This window comes from Equus przewalskii, chromosome 17 (assembly GCF_037783145.1).
Source record: "Equus przewalskii isolate Varuska chromosome 17, EquPr2, whole genome shotgun sequence".
Taxonomy (NCBI): Eukaryota; Metazoa; Chordata; class Mammalia; order Perissodactyla; family Equidae; genus Equus; species Equus przewalskii.
The window spans coordinates 45,383,146-45,403,214 of NC_091847.1; the positions used below are offsets into that span (position 1 = coordinate 45,383,146).

The window sequence follows — 20,069 nt, forward strand, 5'->3', positions numbered from 1 at the left end:
CAAACAGAGTGAACCTCGGACATAAAAGATATGTGGTCTATTAACTGTATTTTTGTTCACTTAAAAACCATAAACGGTTGTACCATTTTAGACAACAGACTATGAAATCCTCCCACAAAGGCAACAGGCACTATAATAAATACAGTGTGTGATCAATTCAACAGCGCTGTTCAAACCCACAGATAAGGAAGTAAATTATTCACTCATTGGGATAAGAGCCCAGCACACTTTCATTGTTCTGCCAGCACCAATGGGGATACCACAGCTCCTGGTTTGGTATTAGAAGCCTCAGAAAACCATCCTAAAAGAAGATATCCTACAAACTCTCTCATTAATTACTTTTACAACCATACTTCAATGTGAATGTGTTTCAGATCATTTTCTGAGAGGAGGGCTGTAGGGTGGAATATTTGTAGTGATAAAAAGGGAATTAGATTGGGGATAAAGCATTAAGACAGGATGTCAACACCACTGAATAGAAAAAGGAGAGGAAGGCTCTGAGTGAAGGTGATTTTGCTCTCTAGTGCCTTCACGATTTCCAAGTGTACTATACATTCACAGTCAGAAGCAAACAACTACATTTGTCCTCACTGGTAGATGAAAGCAAATGATTTATTCTAAATTGAATTTTGGATAAACTACCAATTAAAAATAAACTCCAAACACACAGTACCTATTCATATATACTCTTGACTCACAATCGCACAGAAACAAATGACTAGATATAAGCTTGTATTTTTAAGACATAAAGGTTTATAAACCAACATAAACTATAGGTAAAAATTATAAAAAACTCCATACTATATAGTATTTTCTTTTTTAAGAAAAAAGAAACCTTATGATTTGTTGTCCTATAAGCATTTTTTGGAGAAGTTTTGGGATTTAAAAAAATATTTTCCCTACATTTATTTGCTATGTGACTAATTAACATTGATGAAGAATCACAAAAAGGTTTTGAAGAATTAAAATATAAAACATCACAAAAATTCACACTAATAGAGTGCTATCCTTTTAATCTTGCAAGACTTTCCCTCAGTTTAAGCTAGGATTTATTTGCATAACTGATAATTACTAATATCAAGTAAGATTGTCACGTTATATTATTGATGCAAGTGATAAAATTTCACAATAAGATTTCATAAACCCCATTTATTTTGAAGTATCAGCATGTTAAATTTATGGTTTAAAATTTGTTTTACACGTCGTTTAAAGTAGTGAAATTAAAATAACTTGCCAAAGTGACTGCATATTCCCAGTCAAACCATTTGAAAATTTTGGCACATAGAAATGTGCTTAAATTATCAGCCACATGACTATCTGGCTTTGGGAGAAACTGGATCTATATTTCTAATGAGCATGGAAAAGATGAACAATTCTTCAGAAAATATGTTCCTTGCTGATACGGGTTAAATTTAAAGTAAGAAAGTATTAAATCGCCACCAACTCTTCAGAGTTCTAGGTATCTATTACTATCCAAAAAAAGGTTCTTTATGTGCTTAGTTGTCTTTCACTTATGTAATGAATAACATTATTGAATATTATTGCAGTTTCTCAATGCTATATTGGGAAAAAAAGGCTTGAGTTGACTTTGATTGTCATGTCAAAGAATAAAAATCATGCTTCTTGAATTGTGATGTGGATTGCTTTTCAGTCAAGATCTCTCCCCAAAATCAGTAAAATGTAATATTGCATTTTAACCTATTAACATAAAAAAGGAACTATACTCTGCCCTGTTATAATAGCTAGAATATTTTATAGACATTCACATATTCATTCAAAAATGATGAGCAACTTAACCTCGAATCCCACAGATTAGTAGAGAGCAAAGTAATCTATACAACTTCAATATTGAGGGACTCATAGTTGGAGCAGGTATTTATGATTATAAATCTAGAAAAATATGAGTGAAGCAATAGACCTGTCTACTACAGTACTTTTCTTTAGGTTCATTTCCAAGTGTAATCCTATTAGAATTAGAAAGCAAAATGCGTAGGCATTGTTTGCTTACAGTTTGTCTATCTTGCACTTTCTTTTTTTGTTTTGTTTTGTTGTTGTTTTTTGAGGAAGATTAGCCCTGAGCTAACATCTGACGCCAATCTTCTTCTTCCTTTTTTTTTTACTGAGGAAGACTGGCCCTGAGCTAACATTCATGCCCATCTTCCTCTACTTTATATGTGGGATGCCTCCCACAGCATGGCTTGACAAGTGGTGCATATGTCCACACCTGGGCTCCGAACTGGCAAACCCCAGGCTGCCAAAGCATAATGTGCTAACTTAACCACTGTGCCACCAGGCCAGGACCCCTATCTTACACTTTCAACAAATCTACAGATTGTTTGAAAGCACTAGAACTCATTTTAACCACTTAAAATGATTGAGGACAAAGAGACAGCACAGCAGAATTTGGTGGGAAATCTCAATCAAAATACTGTATACTTGAGATAAACATGCAAACAAAGTGACAATAAAAAGCAATGTTGACCTCTCAGAAGCTAAAGGGAGACAATTCTATAAATACGAGAATTTATTCAACAAATTTTTTTATTCAACAAAAATACTGTTCCTAAAAGCTCCAAAACTTGGCACATTTTAAAACACTTCTATTCTATAGCAATACAGAGAGGAACAGAACTCCTTCACCTCCCACATTTCCCATTAAAACTGCCCTATATTTCTACCTTAATAGATGAAAAACTAAAGTGTTTAAGAACAAAGGATTTCCTTGTGGTTCTATAGGTCAGATCTAGACTTCAGTTTTCTAATTTCTATGATAATAAATTTTCATGTGTGTAATGCCTCACCAAACATAGATATGGATAACTAGCCTCAATAATCATAAGCAAAAAATAATTAAAACAGACTAAATAAATGGCATTTGCTGATTTTTTGCCTCAGAGTGGCTAAAGAACAAGCAACTACCCTAGCGAATGCCCCACCCCTGAGAAGTCTGATGATAAACAGTAAACAGTGAATGTCCTTCAACATACTCAGGAGGTCGAGTGTCTGGTCCAAGATCTCGGTGTAAAGAAATCCTGTCACTTGCAAAAGCATTAAAACAGTGTTTTGCTTCGCCACGCTCTTTTTCCTTCTGCTCTTCAATACTTAAATTGGTTGTCTTGAATGCTTTACCAGAAGCACCAGGTGCTTTAGAATCCTGAGGTGGGCGGTCAAGAACGGGTTTCAACTCTGCGGCTGTATAATATCCTTGCAAACAGGGTCTCTCACCAGCATCAATGTTTTGCCTGACAGGTGCTCTTATTTGCATTTTTGGCATCGCATCTTTAATATTGTTTACAGCTTCTAGCATTAAATCAAACATCTTGTTTTTGTTTTTCATGCTTCTTTCCAACTTTGATTCCTCTTTGGAATATTGCACACTTACTTCTCTTTGCATTAAAATCAAAAATATTATAAAGAAAAAAATTACTGCACCAAGCTTCCAGAACTTTTTATGGTAATGTCTTTTAAGATGTAATTTTACTAGTCGCTTTAGGTGAGCCATTCTGACACTAAAAGCTTGTCACTTGGCAAATAACAGTTATAGTTTCCTCTGTTACTTATATTTTTTATCATAGATTTGCTGGCAAGAAGTTTTCCTTAAATTGTAATACCTATAAACAGAAATGATAGATGACATTAGTAGCTATTCATTCCTATAGGCGTGGTTCAATTCATTCATTCAGCCAACAACTGAACATAAGCTCTAAACAATGTACTCTCATGGTTAACAAGAATACAGATATCTTGCCCTCAAGAAAATTGCACTTTTGGAAGAACACAGTTGCCATAACTAACTACAATCTACTGGGGCTATAAAATATTAGAGACTTCTCTCCAGTAAAAAATACATTCTTTGTTAACTCTAGCTAATATCTACTACATGATATGCACACCTTATTTTTATAAATATATTTTGAGTTAAAAAAAGATAACTTCATAACCAAGGAGCCCAAGGACTTCATTAAACTAATTATAAAGAAAGGGGGAATCTATAAGAAAGCAAAGGTATACTGACAGGTACTGTCAGGCATAGTACCTTTTATTTTATGAAGTTTGCTCTCAACCTATGAACTTTCACTCCAACTAAACCAGTTAAGATTATAAAGCAGCTTCACCAACAAGTAAACTGGCATTCCCCAAATCTGCTTACCTGATAGTACTTGTAAATCATGACAGAACCAATAAAGACTAGGAAATTAAGAGCCTCTAATGCGTTGTTATATAACAGGTATTTTCAATAGCTCACAGCAATACAAAAATCTAATAGCAAAAAGAAAATGGTAATAAGCTTAACTCGAAGTGTCTCTAAAGAGGTAACAGAGATCACTGAGCTATAGAAGCAGCATTTGGCTTGATAAAGTACTGCTGGCAGTTCATCCTAAGAACAGAGCAACATGTTTACTATGCCCTAATATGGGCCACTAGGAACAACAAAAAAAAGAGGACACTGATGACAGCCTGAATCATGGAGAAGGTCAATTTTCTTCATGATGCTTAAACAAATGTAATGTGAAAGGGTTTCAGTACACAATTACATACTCAGGCACCACTACAGTGGTAAAATCAGTCAAGTAATTTGCAAGGGCAAAGGGGTAAGGAAAATGCCTGTCCTCCCTAAATCCTAAACATATTTTAAGGAAAGTGTTATTTATAGAAGTGAAACTAATTTGACACTTTATTCAGCTTCTCTTCCAAAGTTATCACTAAATTTAAAAGAGGAAAACCAAGTTCTAAGATGGATTCTCTGGCCCTTAGCAGGAAATTTTAAGCTGAATAAACAAAACAGACAGAACTTGAACACTTACTTCTATATACTGTTTCTAATTGGACTGCTCTATATTTTTTGTGGTTCGGAATAGATACTTTGGCTCCAAAAGATACCTCAGTTATGATGTATTTTGCCCATAAAAATGAGATTCCAATTATTTCTGAGCTTTGGTTGCCTGAAGAGCCTCATATAAGGACTAAAATGACCTTTTAAGCTTTTTACATTGTTTGAAGACATAATACAGAGAGTTTCAGAATCATAAAATTGTGGTTGTGCAACTTCTTATGCATCAAATGTTGTGCTAGGCTATGGCTACAAGTTTAAAGATACCTCTTACCTTCAAGAAGCAGAGACTAGTATGAAATACGGCACATCAACAGGCAACCACAAAGCAGTGTGGTATGTGCTATGATGGGAGACTATGAAAGTCACATGGAAGGGAAGGAGAAATGTTAGGGAAAATTTTCCAGAGATGACACCATCATTGAGTAGAATCTTTAAAAACAAGCAATTTTTAAGCAGGTAGACAAGAGAGGAGAGAGAGGGAATGGCAGACGCAAAGGCATAAAAGCAAGAAAAGACATGGCCAATCCTTGAGTACAGCAGAAGTAGAAGATACAGGTAGGAAATGGCAGAAGTCTGATTGTCCAAGGCCTTATCTGGAGTGAAAGAAACACATATTTTCCCTTTGTTTCTCCAAAACTTCTCCTCCCAACGCCCTCAGCTCTATAAAGACCCCCTGCTTTCTTCTTTTGGGAAGGCAGATTTGAGAGAACCTATCCTCCTGCCTTCTTATTTTGGCCAATCCAAATAAGCCTTTCTCCATTTCCAAGGACTGGTGTCTCAGTGATTAGCTTATTGTGCATCAGGCACACAAACTTGAGATTAAGAGGTTCAGTACCAATAATTTTTGTTAAATGTCCATTAGATCCCTGATACTTTAACACTTACTAAATTCTCTTCTAGTCTTCCAACGATCTTGTAAAGTTTATGTTATTCCCATTTTGCTGATAAACACTAAGAGTCAAATAGATTAAGCAGTTTGGCCAAGGTCATTCAGCTTAAGGGGAAGAGCAGCATTTCCTCAACTGTGTTCAAACTCAGGTCTGATGTAAAATCCTGAACTTTTAAAGGAAGTTATCTGATATAAGGTTATTAAGAGTCAAGAATTGATATCCTAAATGTAAGGAGATAAGGAAAAAACTACAAATAGACTTATATCACCTCAAGTGAGGTTTTCTGAACAAATGAGTTAAAAACAAAACAAAATCAAAACTGTTTTCAGAGCGTAATTTCGGAAATAAAGATTGAGAAAGAGATTGAAGATCCTGACAATAGAAGATTGACACCTTTTAGGAGCAGAGTCTACTAAAGTAGGATGGGAATGCTTTGCTCTTTTCAGATTACTTCTGAACGGAATAATAGTCTTATTTTATTGATTGTTGATCACTTGAAGAGTCCAACATAGATCCCCCAGGGATTTTATATGACTTTTCTGTTCTTTGCTCTAATGTGCAATATCAGGCTTCCATTAACGATAAATTACACTCATCATTAAGCATCTCCATCAGAGGTTCTCCACTCTGGATACACATTAGTGGAAAACTCTTTAAAAATGCAGTGCCTTAGGCCCCAGCTCTAGAGTTTAATTGTTCTAGGGGCAGGGCCTAGGCCTTGCTTTTGTTGTTATTTTAAACTCTCTAAATAATTCTAAAGGGCAGCAAAGGTTAAGAATCTCTGGTCTAGGTCACAAGACTTTGGGAAAATCAAAATTAGCACCCGATAAGGAAAGGACTGCATCTATCCAAAGGCAACCACAATTATTAATTTCTAGTACTCCAAAGACAGGTTTTTCAAAAGAGATTCTTGATAAAAATTGAGAAAATGTTACTTTGACATAGAGAAAGAAGATAAAATCCAAAGCAAGAATGACCCAAAGTTTCCTAAAATGGTTCAGGGATTCATGCTGATATAAATGAGGCACTGAGGTTTTACTTCAAATTATGATGCTGTAAAATCATTTTTAAAATATTTTATTCCCATCACAAAAATGAAAAACTGAGACTCTGAACAATAAAACAATCCAAAAGACACACAATAAATGAATGAATAAAATAAAACCAGGACTCAATTTCTATTCCTGGGAATAATGCCATGTTCCTAGACCATGCCACTTGCCAAATTTGAAGACCTATGTGGAAACAGCCCATGAAACAAAATAAATCTCTCCCAGAATCAACCTCCAATTGGATTCATAAATTTGAGAATTGGAAAAAAAAAATCAACATAACAACAAACTCAGGATATGATAAATTATATTTGCACATTAGAAATGATTAGCAGACAAAGAGTTCATTCTTCTTGAAATCGTTCTAAAACCTTTAAACACACCTGTCCAAAATGTTTATTTGCTAATTATAAAAGATCACATTCACAGAAGAAGAGAGGGGAATACTATGAAACAGTTTTGTTTTTGTTTTTTGGTGAGGAAGATTGGCCCTGAGCTAAATCTGTTGCCAATCTTCCTCTTTTCTTTTTCCTCCCCAAAGCCCCCTGTACATAGTTATATATCCTAGTTGTAGGTTCTTCTAGTTCTTCTATGTGGGACGCCACCTCAGCATGGCTTGATGAGTGATGCCAGGTCGACGCCCAGGATCTGAACCAGCAAACCCTCGGGCCACCAAAGTGGAACACACAGCAAGCATGCGTACTTAACCACTTGGCCATGGGGCTGGCCTCTGAAACAGTTTTTTAAAACTACAAAAAAGGGGCCGGCCCCACAGCCGAGTGGTTAAGTTCATACGCTCTGCTTTGGCAGCCCAGGGTTTTGCCGGTTTGAATCCTGGGCACAGACATGGCACTGTTCATCAAGCCATGCTGAGGCAGAATCCCACATGCTATAACTAGAAGGACCCAAAACTAAAAATATACAACTATGTACCAGGGGGCTTTGGGGAGAAAAAGGAAAAATAAAATCTTTAAAAAAAAAAACACTAGAAAAATAATTAACTGAAATTTAGAGGGCTTCTAAATTCTAAATGCCTATAATTTCTAAAGTTAGAAAAAAATTAAAATTCAGAGATCTTCTCATCCTAAGAAATATTAATCTATATCCTAGCATATATGAAGACATCACAAAAGGCATTAACAATAAATAAAAATATCCACAGTGATACTTTGAAAGGCTAAAACAATATGCACAATTCTAACAGTCTGTGAGACTGGGTTAAAAATCAATGGATTATTCTCAAGTGTTAAAATATACTTCCATCTGAACAGAAAGAACTGAAATCTCACAAAAATAATCTAACTACAAAACTGTGGCTTCCAGTTATCTAGACTACGGCTTCTAAAAGTTTAATGTGACAATGAATCACCTGGGGATGTTGTTTAAATGCAAATTAAGATGGAAAAATATCAAGATAAGATGCATCTTTATACTGATGGTTGCCCCTCCAGGTGAAAAAGCACATAGTCCAAGAATGTTAATGTGGAAATTAATAAACAGAAACCTCATTAAAATGGAGGCAGGAGGCCAAAAGGGGTTCTCATGCCCTACCTAGATAGCAGAGCCCAACAGGAAGAAGCTCCGTCAATGAGAGATTGTCACAACTCAGCCAATGGAAAGCCACCATACTTCGAACTCCCAATTCCTCCAGTGAATGCTTTGTTTACAGTAGCCCTCCCAGACTTCTTCCCCTCTATAAAAGAGCTTCTCCTCCCCTTGCTGCTTCCGTCTTGCACATGGCTTGCCACTGTTGCAGACTCCGAATTATAATTCTTTGCTGATCCCGAATAAAACTATTTTTGCTGAATAAATAACTGGTTATTTGTTTAAGGTCAACATTTTTGTGGCCTGTACGAGGATCCAGAGAAGACCCCCAATGACTCCAAGGCTGGTGAGCAAACAGATGTGGTACCCACAACAGAGCCCATTGGGCTCGCTGCATTTCTTGCCGACCCAGGAGTTTGAGGGTAGGTCTTCTCTCCTGGATCCGAGCTTCCACCCTCTTTGCATTTGAGGCTCTCTAGGCTTTATTTGAGATGTATTTTAAAGATTTTATTTTTTTCCTTTTTCTCCCCAAAGTCCCCCGGCACATAGTTGTATATTCTTCTTTGTGGGTCCTTCTACTTGTGGCATTTGGGACGCTGCCTCAGCGTGGCTTGATGAGCAGTGCCATGTCCGCGCCCAGGATGTGAACCAATGAAACACTGGGTCGCCTGCAGCGGAGCGCGCGAACTTAACCACTCGGCCACAGGGCCAGCCCCTGAGATCTATTTTAAAGCTTTGTCCTTCTCTACTTAAGGACTCCTTTGTGAGTACTCTTGGCACTTCAGCCTGATTCTTCTGAAATCAGGCTGTGTCTACCAGAACCGTATTAAGACTTCGGTCCAGTTCCTTAGGAACTTGGAACTGAGCTGGCACTTCAGCCTGATTCCCTTAGGAGCAGGCTGTCCCAGTGGAACTGCACTGATCAACCTTCAATTTGATTCCCTTTGGAACTGTGTTAATTCAATCTTTGGTTCATCTTACGGAAACTGGACTGCTTCTACTGGAACTGCCTTGTATTTGGCTTCCAAACTGTTTGAGAATTATTCCTTTGCTTTAGAGAAAAACCTCTACAAAACAGGATCCCAATTATCTAAATATTTCAAGGGTGCCTCTCCTACAGGAACCCTGGCCAATTTTATGTTTAAAAGCTTCAGGATTTCCTCAGGCATATTTCTAACTAAACAGACCAATTTAACCAAAAGTAATTTAGAACACCCATGGCCATTGTGGGGAACTTATGGACTCCCTATACTTTTCTTAAAACCAAATTGGACAACCATAACTGTGAAATTTCCAAAACTGAATGGAAGGCTTAGTTCAATTGGTATTTTGAGGCTTCCAAATGTTACCAGGAGTCTAAAACTGCCTTTTTGCAAAATAAGGTTTTAAGATGAATTGAAGTGAACAAACGATTAGAGAAAGATAAAATGGCTTGTGAAGCCTCAACTTCCTCTCCTCCAGGACCATCTTCCTCCCTCCTCTCTATACCACCTGCACCTCACCTACACCCTCAGACGCCCCATACTAACTCTCTTGCCGAACATCCCCTTTTCCCTGAACCTTTCCCCACTCCCCTCTTCCTCTGAACCCATCAGAACCTGTCCCTGAGGATCCAAAGGCTAAATCCTTAATTTCCTGTACTTCCTGGACTAAAGCTGAACTGTGACCCACAGTCAAAGATTTTCCCAAAGTAACAGAAGATGCTCAGAGATTTGCTGAGTAATGTAATATAGCCATTCAAACGTATCAAACCTGGGTTTCTCTGACTTATTTCAGCTTGTCAGTGAAGGCCAGGCCCAGCATTGAATGAAAACTGCTAATTGGGAAAATAATGAAAGGTACCTAGGATTATAACTGGGAGACCTACTCGCTGACCTGTTGTATGACTGGGCTCAGGCAATTGCTAGGCAACTTCATAGGGCAATTCCTAGCGTTTTCCCAAAGCCTGTTAATTGGAACAAAATCCAGGCTTGCACACAAAAATCTGATTAACCAGTTCATGACTATTACAATTGACTTCAGATTATTTTTAAAGACAATTCTGGTCTTCCTCCAAATGTTGATTCCACCTGGGTAGTTTTTGTTTTGTTTTGTTTTTTACCTGCGTAGTTTTTAACTCGAAATTTATTAATGGGCTGAACTGGGACCTTTCCTTTAAAGTAAAAAGGACCAGGATGGAACAGGAAACTATGTCCATCTAGATTTAGTTAATCTGGCAAACCAACTCTCTCACACTCTATATGAGTCATCTCATGTAGAAAGACTGCTAAAATTATTAATCGTCAATTCTAGTAAACGAAAGCCCCTAAACAGAACCAAAAACCTCCTAGTTTCTGCAATTATTGCAAAGAGCCAGGACACTAGAAAAGAGATTGATACGAATTTAAGCATTTCAAGTACCTTCAGTCCTCTAATCAGCCTTTCCAAAGCCCTCCCAATTCTCAATGACGGGGCTCTAAGGAGCTACAAGGGCTCTTCCCAAACCTCCCTCTTAATTGGCTCAGAGAAATATTTCTCCAGATTGCAGAGTAATCTCTTCTTTCTTAATTGACAACGAAGCCACACTCTGGGTGCTTAACTCCACTACTATAAAGTAGACCGTGCCTCGGAGTACTAAAACAGTTCAAACAGTGGGGATTTCTAATAAATCTCAAGAGGTTGCTGTCTCTGAACCCATTCCTTTCAGTTTAGGCCCTTTGAGAAATAAACACCCTTCTTCTCCTTAGTTCCTCCACTCTTATCCATCTATTAGGCTGAGACTTAGAAAAGTATCATGCTGGAATTTCTTTCTCCCAAAAGGGGGAAATAATTCTAGAATTTCACAGTAGCCATCAAAACAGCCGACCAGCTGAATTAAATGACCCTTTGACATCTTTTATTTGCTCCATCTCTGATGGTTCTAGAGCTGATTCCAGAAATATGGATCATTTATCCCTATTGAATCAGCTTACCAAACCTCCTTATGGACAAAACCAACTGATATTGGTAAAATTCACAGCTCACTTCCTATCAAGATTCAAATAGCTCCCTCAAAAATTTCTCCCCCAAATTAATCAATACCCTATAAGTAAAGAAGCCCTTCAAGGTATAAAGCCTATAATAGAAGATTACAAGGTTCAAGGTCGCATTATCCCTAGTACTAGTCTCTGTAATACTCCTATTTGATCTGTAAGAAAACCCAAGGGCCAAAGGTGGAGGTTTATCCAGGACATCCGAGCAATAAACAACACTGTTATCCCTCCACACCCTGTTGTTCCTAACCCTCATACACTACTAACGTCCATTCCCACTGGGAGCAAATTCTTTAGGGTAACTGATTTATGTAGTGCATTCTTTAGCATTCCAGTTGGTGAAGCCAGTCAATACCTTTTTGCTTTCACCTGGGAAGGAAAACAATTCGCTGGGACAGTAATGCCTCAGGATTTTACTGAGAGCCCTTCTAATTTCTCAAAAATTCTGAAGGCTGATCTGGATGATATCAAGTTCCCTAGGGTTCGACCTGGCTGCACTAGGTGGAAGATTTGCTTTTTTTTTTTTGCTCTCTTTCCCAAGCCTCTTCACAGGAAGACAGCATCCACTTGCTAAAGCTTTTAGTCTTAAAGGGACATAAAGTCACCAAGGAAAAATTGCATTTTGCCCAAAACCAGGTTCAATATTTAGGGCATCTGATATCAAGAATAAGGGCTACACCTAGAGTCAGATAGGCTTCCTGGTGCCCTAAGTTTCCCCAAACCCAAAACTAAGCATCAACTGTGAGATTTTCTCAATACAGTTGGTTATTGCCAAACCTGATTCTAAATTTCTCTTACAGCCAAACCTCTGTTTGTTTTACTAAAGAACAACAACTCCAACCCAATTTTATGGGAAGAGGATGACATAGCCTTTAAGGCCTTAAAGGAGAGTTTGATGAACCACTTGCTCTTGGACATCTCAATTATCAGATTCCCTTTTTCCTTTTTGAATATGAAAAGGAAGGGAATGCCCTTGGGGTATTCACCCAAAAAAACATGGAGAACAGCATCTACTCATAGGGTATTATAAGGAGCAACTAGATCCTCCAGCACAGGGATACTCCCTTGCCTTAGAGCATTATTGCCACTGCCGTTTTTGTTAGGGCCACCAAGAAAATCATTGTGGGATCCCCTGTAACCATTTTTATATCTCATGCTGTAGAAGCCCTCCTGAATTCTCATCACACTCAACGTTTTTCAGTCAGCCACCTCTCCTCCTATGAAATCCTTCTGTTAACTGCTCCTCACATAACTCTTTTACATTGTAATAACCTTAACCCTGCTGTTCTCCCCTCCATTACTGATGAAGTCCCTCATGGCTGCTTAATGCTGAGGGATCACCTTTTAACTCTTTGTGATGATCTGCAGCTAACTTCTCAGGGTTCACTGACGGTTCTTATATAAAAGGTGACAATGGCAAATCCTGTGCTGGGTATGCTATTACAACTCCCTGTGATATCATTGAGGCAGCACTTTTACCTATGGCTACTTTGGCCCAACAGCCTGAATTATATGCTCTTACATGGGCTTGTACTTTAGCCAAGGGTAAAACTGCCAATATTTATACTGATAGTAGATAGGCTTTTGGAGTAGCTCATGATTTTGGAATGTTGTGGAAGCAACGTGGCTTCCTTACTTCCAGTGGAAATAAAATGAAAAATAACTCCTACATTCAAGAATTATTAGATGCTATGCTTTTACCTGCCACTTTAGCTATTATAAAGATCCTGGGGCATTCTAAACTTGACTCTCTGGAAACTCAAGGAAATCACCTTGCTAACATTTCCACAAGGAATACAGCCCTTAAATGAAGCAACAACAGCCAAATCTCGGTCATGGTCCAAAGGGATATTTTCCCAAATGATAACTTAGAAAAACTGGCTAAAGAAGCCCAATAATTGGCCTCAGAAAAGGAAAAACAGGATCGGAAATTCAACAATTGTTGGCTTGATAAAATAAGAAAGCTCTGGTTCAGACCAAATAACAACCCAGTCTTACCAGAGACTCTAAAATTCCCACTCCTGATCACTGCACAGGCATTAAACCATTGTCCCACTGACAAAACAAGGGCATTCACTAATCAATATTGGTGGGGAATTACTAACAAGGCCAGAAAAAGGGCCTACCTTACTTGTCCCACTTGTCCAAAATACAACCTAGCAAAGCCTGTTCATACCGCTCCCATTTAAAATTGCCTAATGGACCATTCGAGGACTGGCAAGTGGATTTCATGCAACTTTCTCCATCTCATGGATAAAAATATGTTTTAGTCATGGTTTGTATGTTTTCTCAGTGGACTAAAGCCTTCTCTTGTAGATAGGCTACTGCTTCTTCTGTGGCTAAAGTCATCTTGGAAAGGATTATCCCTGCCTGAGGAACTCGTCTCAAGCTTCACAGTGATCAAAGAACCCATTTTACTAGTCAGGTACTTCAACAAGTCTGCTGTTTGGCTGGTTTTATAACACTTTTACTGTATTAACCACCCTCAGTCATCTGGTTTAGTCAAATGAACTCATGGCATTATTAAGACTCAACTGGCAAAACTTGTAGAGACCCTTCAACTACCTTGGCCAAAAGCATTGTCATTGGTTCTTCTAAATCTCAGATTCACCCACTTTGGAGCTCTTAAACTCTCACTCTTTACAACAGTCACAGGATGCTCAACGCACTCAGCTCCTGCCTCTCTTGACCCACAACTGATAAAAGGAGACATTCTCCAACACTGCAAAGGCCTAATTGCTTCTATTAAAAATAACCATGTTTTAGTAAAGCAATCTTTTCACAGAGTGCTCTCAGGAGACAGAGAACTTGAGCATCACGCTTCACAACCTGGAGATTTCAGCTGTTGGAAAAGACACCTCCAGAAGGACTATCTTCAAGTTCACCTATCAGACACTGCTCACTCTCACGCCACCAAACTCCAGGAAAGAGATTCTTGGATTCATGTGACACACCTAAAGAAAGGACCAAACTCTGGCTAGACCTGCACATAGTCTGGTGACCTGAAAGTAGAAATTTCCCCAAATTGAAGCAGACGACATTCCATGAGACAGCTTTCCCAAGATGTCCAAACAAGGTCTGCTAGAATTTTGTCTGCCAAAACTTTCATAATGACATAATACTTCAAATGATCTCCAGTGCCTATGACCTTGATAATATATGGACTTTAGATAAAAAGTGCCTGAGAGTTCTCCCTTCCTCCCTTCCTTGTTACTCAAATGTAGCCACAATAGGTTTTCAAACTGTTCAAAAGTTCTGGTCGATGTGGGACGCGACATCCAGGACGGGTCCTTCCTGGCACTGAAGGACAAAAGGTTTCTGAAACCAGAAAAACCTGATTCTTGATCAGTAATATTTTCAGAGAAAGATCCTGATCAAAAGGATAAAATAAGAAATTAATAAACAGAAACCTCATTAAAATGGAGTTGGGAGGCCAAAAGTGGAAGCTCTCATGCCCTGTGCGGATAATAGAGCCCAACAGGGGAAAGAAAGACTTCCTCTTCTTGACTGGCAAGAGCTCAGCCAATGAGAGACTGTCACAACTCAGCCAATAAAAAGCCACTATACTTCCAACTCTCAATTCTTCGAGTGGGTTCTTTGTTTACAACAGCTGGCCCAACTTCCTCCTCCTGTCTATGAAAGAGTTTCTCCTTTCCTTGCTGCTTGGGACTTGCACATGGCTTGCCATTGTTGCACACTCTGAGTTGCAGTTCTTTGCTGATCCCAAATAAACCTATTTTGCTAGTGAAATAACTGGCTGTCTATTTGGTTAAGGTCAACATTAGTTGTTAGCTTAATTTAAAAATTCCAATGAACACACTTCTAAAGCAGTAAAAAGCAGAACTTCATAACTGCAAGTAATAGTAACATTTAATAAAATAAGAGGATAGTGGTTCTTTTCACTTCTTGTCTCTGTATTTGTGACAATAAACCTTTACAGCTCCAGGGATTTAAGGTCTGGTTCCAGTTGAATTTAATTGGCACAAAGCCTAATTGATATATGAAACTTGCTTGCTATTGAGTTAAAGCAAGCAGTAAAGAGTTAAGGCTCACTACACAAAGCAAGGAAATAAAAAATTACATCTCCAAATCCTAATGTAGGTTGTAGATTAACAAAAGTACACTATTGTGAATTAATATAGGATCGGTGTCATACATTATCATCTGGATTTCCTAACTGAACTAAAAAACAAAACAAAACAAAACTTGCCCTGATAATACACCCTTAAGTGCTTGGGCAGAAATTTGCTTAAGTGGCCCTCATCTGCTAGTAAAAATGTTAGGGAACAAAGGAATGGCAGCAAGTCATCTTTGCTTATGTTTATTGGTGGAATCAAATTTCATGGTGAATTGCTACTGTGTAGTTTGTTAGTTTTGATTATGTTTAAGTCCATGTGCACATCTTTGCCAGCACTTCTGCTGAGCAGGAGGTGACTTGTGGATTTATGACAAGCGACAAACACTGAGGCTAAGCAACATGGACTTCCTTTTTCTAAAGTTGACCTGGCTAGCCCTACTGCTGAGTTTCTAATGTGCGGAAATCAACATTGAGTACGTAGGGGTACCAGCCAGCCACTGGATGGTAGGTTGATTGTATTTGACTTCTACCATCACTGAGGGAGCAGAGATGTGTCCTTATAACAGATAAATATTCTGGATATGGATTTGCCCTTCCTACTATTACCAACATCAGTGTACTCACAGAATGCCTGAGGACAGGGTAAATACAGAATGGGTAATGGAACAAGGAAGCCCTCCACTTACCTAGCTACCATCTGAAATTCCTGCATTACCCACTCCTCATGGTTAAGGTATGAGGAAAACCTTTTAATATATAGTTAGCCCTCTGTATCCATGGGTTCTGTATCCAGAGATTCAACCAATTGCAGATTGAAAGGTCCATGATGGTTGCATTCTGTACTGAACATATACAGACTTTTTTTTCTTCCCATTATTCCCTAAACAATGTTATAACAACTATTTACATGGCATTTACATTGTATTAGGTATTATAAGTAATCTAGAGATGATTTAAAGCATACGGAAGGATGTGCATAGGTTACATGCAAATACGACGTCATTTTATATAAGGGGCTTGAGCATCCATGGATTTTGGTACCCACAGCGGTCCTGGAATAATCCCTCTCAGATACTGAGGGATGACGGCATAAGTTTCAGTTGGAAATAAACTGGTGTCAGCCTAACCTTTAATTCTTCTTTCAACAGTTGACCTCAAGTAGGGTAATTTTCCTCAGGGATCATATGTAGACAATTATCACACAGTGAGGTCTATGACACTTATCCTGAATGCCAAGCTCCACATAGGGAAGGGTGGGGTACCTGATTCTGTAGGATATGTACTTAATTCTTTACGCAAAAGGGAGAAGCCAGGAAGGATTTTAAGCACGGTGATGACCTAATCAGAACTGAAATTTGGAATGATTATTCTTGAAGCTGTGCTGAATATGAATTTTGGGGGGGTGGGGGCGCAGAAAGGAGGCTGGAGGTGATTAGAACACTATTAAGAGTAATCCAGGCAAGACATGAATAGAAGGGGTGTAGAGGCCTGAGAAGAGATTTAGGAGGTAGAGTTAGCTGAACTCAGCAAACGAATCAATGTGAAGGATGGGTAGGTTGTTAAATCGCGAAGTGTATTAAGGATGGGTTCTTAACTTGTAGAAAAACACCAGCTAATGAGTTGCTTTCTGTTCTGGATTATCTGCAGGGGTAGATCTGAGCTAAAATAATGGGCAAGAGGCCAAGAACATTCTAAAGGAGGTGATGATAGAGTATAAAGAGTTTAAGAAGGATTCTGAGGTAACAATAGAAACAAGTCTTATTCAGTTCAAAAAGATGGGTTATATCTGAAAAAATGAAGGCCATGGTCAAAAGACTAAAAAAACCCCTGTTATTTGCATTAGAAACCCTCTCTGCACTATTAACTGTTCTCCAGAAGGGCCCCCTCTGCCATCAAATATTTATAACAAGGTGTTCTTTTTGACCTTTATGCCATTTGACCCAGAATTACCAAACTGTAAGGTCTCACACTATTCCAATCTCCATCAATATATCAATCAGGTGTGAGGATAACTTCTAGAAATTTATACCACAGATATACTGGCACATCAGAGAAATGACAACTTGTGCCTTGCACATTAAAGCACTGTTTTAATATCAAAAGGCTGAAACAACCTACAACTCTACCAATAGGGAACTAGATAAATAAATTACGATAGAGTCATATGATGGAATACTAGGGTGAGTTAAAAACAAAGAAACAACTTTATACGCTGATAAAGTTATCTTCACAGTATAGTTAAATGAAAAAAAGAGAGCAAGATTTCCATTTCAAGAAGAGGGAAAATACACACATTATGCTTTTATATAAAAACAGATAGCATTGGTTGCCTTCAGAGAGGAAAACCGGGTGTCAGAGGGCAACAGTGAAAGGAAGACTTAGCATATAGCTTGTCTTAGTTTTTAAAATTTTTGATCATGTGAAGAGAGTAACTACTAAAAAAAGTAACAATCAGAAAAGAAAACGTGAAGGTAGAATAAAAATTTTCTGACAGGCATTATCTCAAATTTCTTAATTCCATTCATCAATTCTCAGGAAGCTACTGGGATGTGTTCCATCAAAATGAGGGAATAAATAAACAACAAAAGTCATAGTATCTAAGAAATACGAATTCCATCAGAAATGTCAGCAAAGAAAAATCCCAAACAACTGCTATGGAACAGGCTTAGAAAGCAATAATCCAAACTGGAACAAGAGGACAGATGGCTCCAGGAAGAGACCAACAAATCTGATAGGTTTGATTATGTGGAAAAATCTTACTGAGAAGATGTTGGAGCACAACAAAATAGAAATTGCTAAGCGGAAAAACTAAGCAATTTAAAAAAAAAAAAGTTCATTGTTAACTCCAGGATTAAAAAAAATTCTACAAGCAGGAACCATTTTCATAATACACTTGGTTGGCTAAGTCGTGAACAGTATTTACATAATCATAATAAATAAATACTAAAATGCAAACAAAAGAATGTAAGAATCACACTGGGAGGTAGAGGAAGGGGGAGCAGAGGGTACGTGTGTGAAAGAGCTAAATGTTTATCTGCCATTCTAGGAAGACAGTAGATAATGTCCAATATTGATACACTAAGAAGCAGCAGTACAAGCCTATTATCTCAAAAGGTAAACACTGGAAGAAATATCTCAAACAGGTGAATGGCACAGGACTGAGGGAGATGACAGCTGACAGGATTTTTGCTGCTGTTGCTGTTGTAAACCTTTTAATAATCATATCTAATTTTATTTGCATATGAGTAGGATGGAAGTACAGGATTTGGAATCAGACTGCTTGGATTTGAATCTTGGCCCTGACATTTCACTAGCCTTGTAAATAAAGGCAAATTACTTAATCTCTTAGTTTTCCTATCTCTAAAAGAGGGAGAAAAATAGTATGCACCTCACAGAGTTGCTTTGAAGATTAAATGATTAATTCATGTAAATTCCTTAAACTATTCTTGGCAATATTCTTAGTAAAATATTCTTAGTAAATAAGTACTAACACTATTACAACAATAAATATTAACTACTGTTACTTGATAAAAATACAGAGGTATCATTAACTAAAATCTAGTTTTTAAAATGTGCATGACATATTAAAGTCTGCTCCCTTGGTGAGGAAACTTTAAGTTTTCAAAAGTTAATACTCCCAGGTACTAAGTAGGATTTTATTTCTTTAGGCTACAGTCTTCACCTTAACCCAAGGTTGGAGGAAAATAAAGCAGACTGGTGAAAAATTCCAGTTATAGTAAGTGATGAAAAGGGGGAGCTCAAATTGGAATCAGAAGGATGAGTTTTAGCTAAATAGGCCAAAAGAGGAGGAAAGATGGTTGCAGGCAGGGAGACTGACACCAGCAAAGACTTAGAGGCAAGAGGAGCGTGGCAATAAAAAATGGCTAGCAGAGCTAAAGCAGAGTAATGATGAGAGAGGGGTGGCGCTGGGCAGGAGCTAAAGCATGCCAGGCCTTCGGGCCATATTAAGGAGTCTGCCTCATCCTAAGGCAATGAAGCACTCTAAGCAGGGGGTAACAAGACCAAACATTTTGAAAAGATCACTCTGGGTGCAGTGTGCAGAACCAACTAGAAAGAAGCCAGAAAGAATTCAGATAGACAAATAGGAAGGCCATTGGAAAAGTCCAGGAAAGAGGAGATGGTAGTGATAGGAAATGGAGAAAAGTAGATGGATTTGAGAAATATTTATTTAAGAGGTAAAACTAACAGAACTTGGAGAAGGAAGACTTCTAGCAATCTTTTGCCCCCCTCTTTTTTTTTTTGTCTAGTCTAATTATATTCTTTAAGTAAAAGCTGCCCCCTTAAACTCCTCACCAATAAGCAATGTACTTAACTGTAGAATATTGAGAAACAAAAGCTGCAAGACCTTTCAATCACGAAGTTAACTTTTCACTTTTAAGTGGTAAAACCCAGATCTTGGAACAGAATCAAAAGGCACAAAAATAACATGGAATTCAAAGGAATGAGATGGAAATAGCAATTTAAATTAAACAGACTAATTAAGTGAAACAAGTTTCCTACTCCGCATTTCTGTGGTTGCCGCCCGTACAAAGTCAAAATATGCTGCCTGCCCAATGCCTGTCCCCTTCCTGTGCCACTTTTACTCCAATATTTTTATTCCACAATAACCACAGAGGAAAGAGAAATTTTACATGCTTT

The 20,069-nt window shown here is 38.0% G+C and overlaps 1 protein-coding gene across 2 annotated transcripts in view; it reads right to left on the reverse strand.

Moving 5' to 3' along the window:
• GALNT3 (polypeptide N-acetylgalactosaminyltransferase 3) overlaps positions 1-20,069 on the reverse strand; it is a 44,188-nt gene that overhangs the window by 18,778 nt on the left and 5,341 nt on the right. Inside the window, exons 1-2 of one of the 2 annotated variants that reach the window (XM_070581515.1) lie at positions 4,151-4,260; positions 2,988-3,611 (exon numbers count right to left, since the gene is read on the reverse strand). In XM_070581515.1, the coding sequence (XP_070437616.1) occupies positions 2,988-3,502 (515 nt within the window). In that variant the 5' untranslated portion in view covers positions 3,503-3,611; positions 4,151-4,260. Of the gene's footprint in view, positions 1-2,987; positions 3,612-4,150; positions 4,261-20,069 lie in introns of those variants that run through there. The other variant, XM_070581514.1, reaches the window with a different exon arrangement.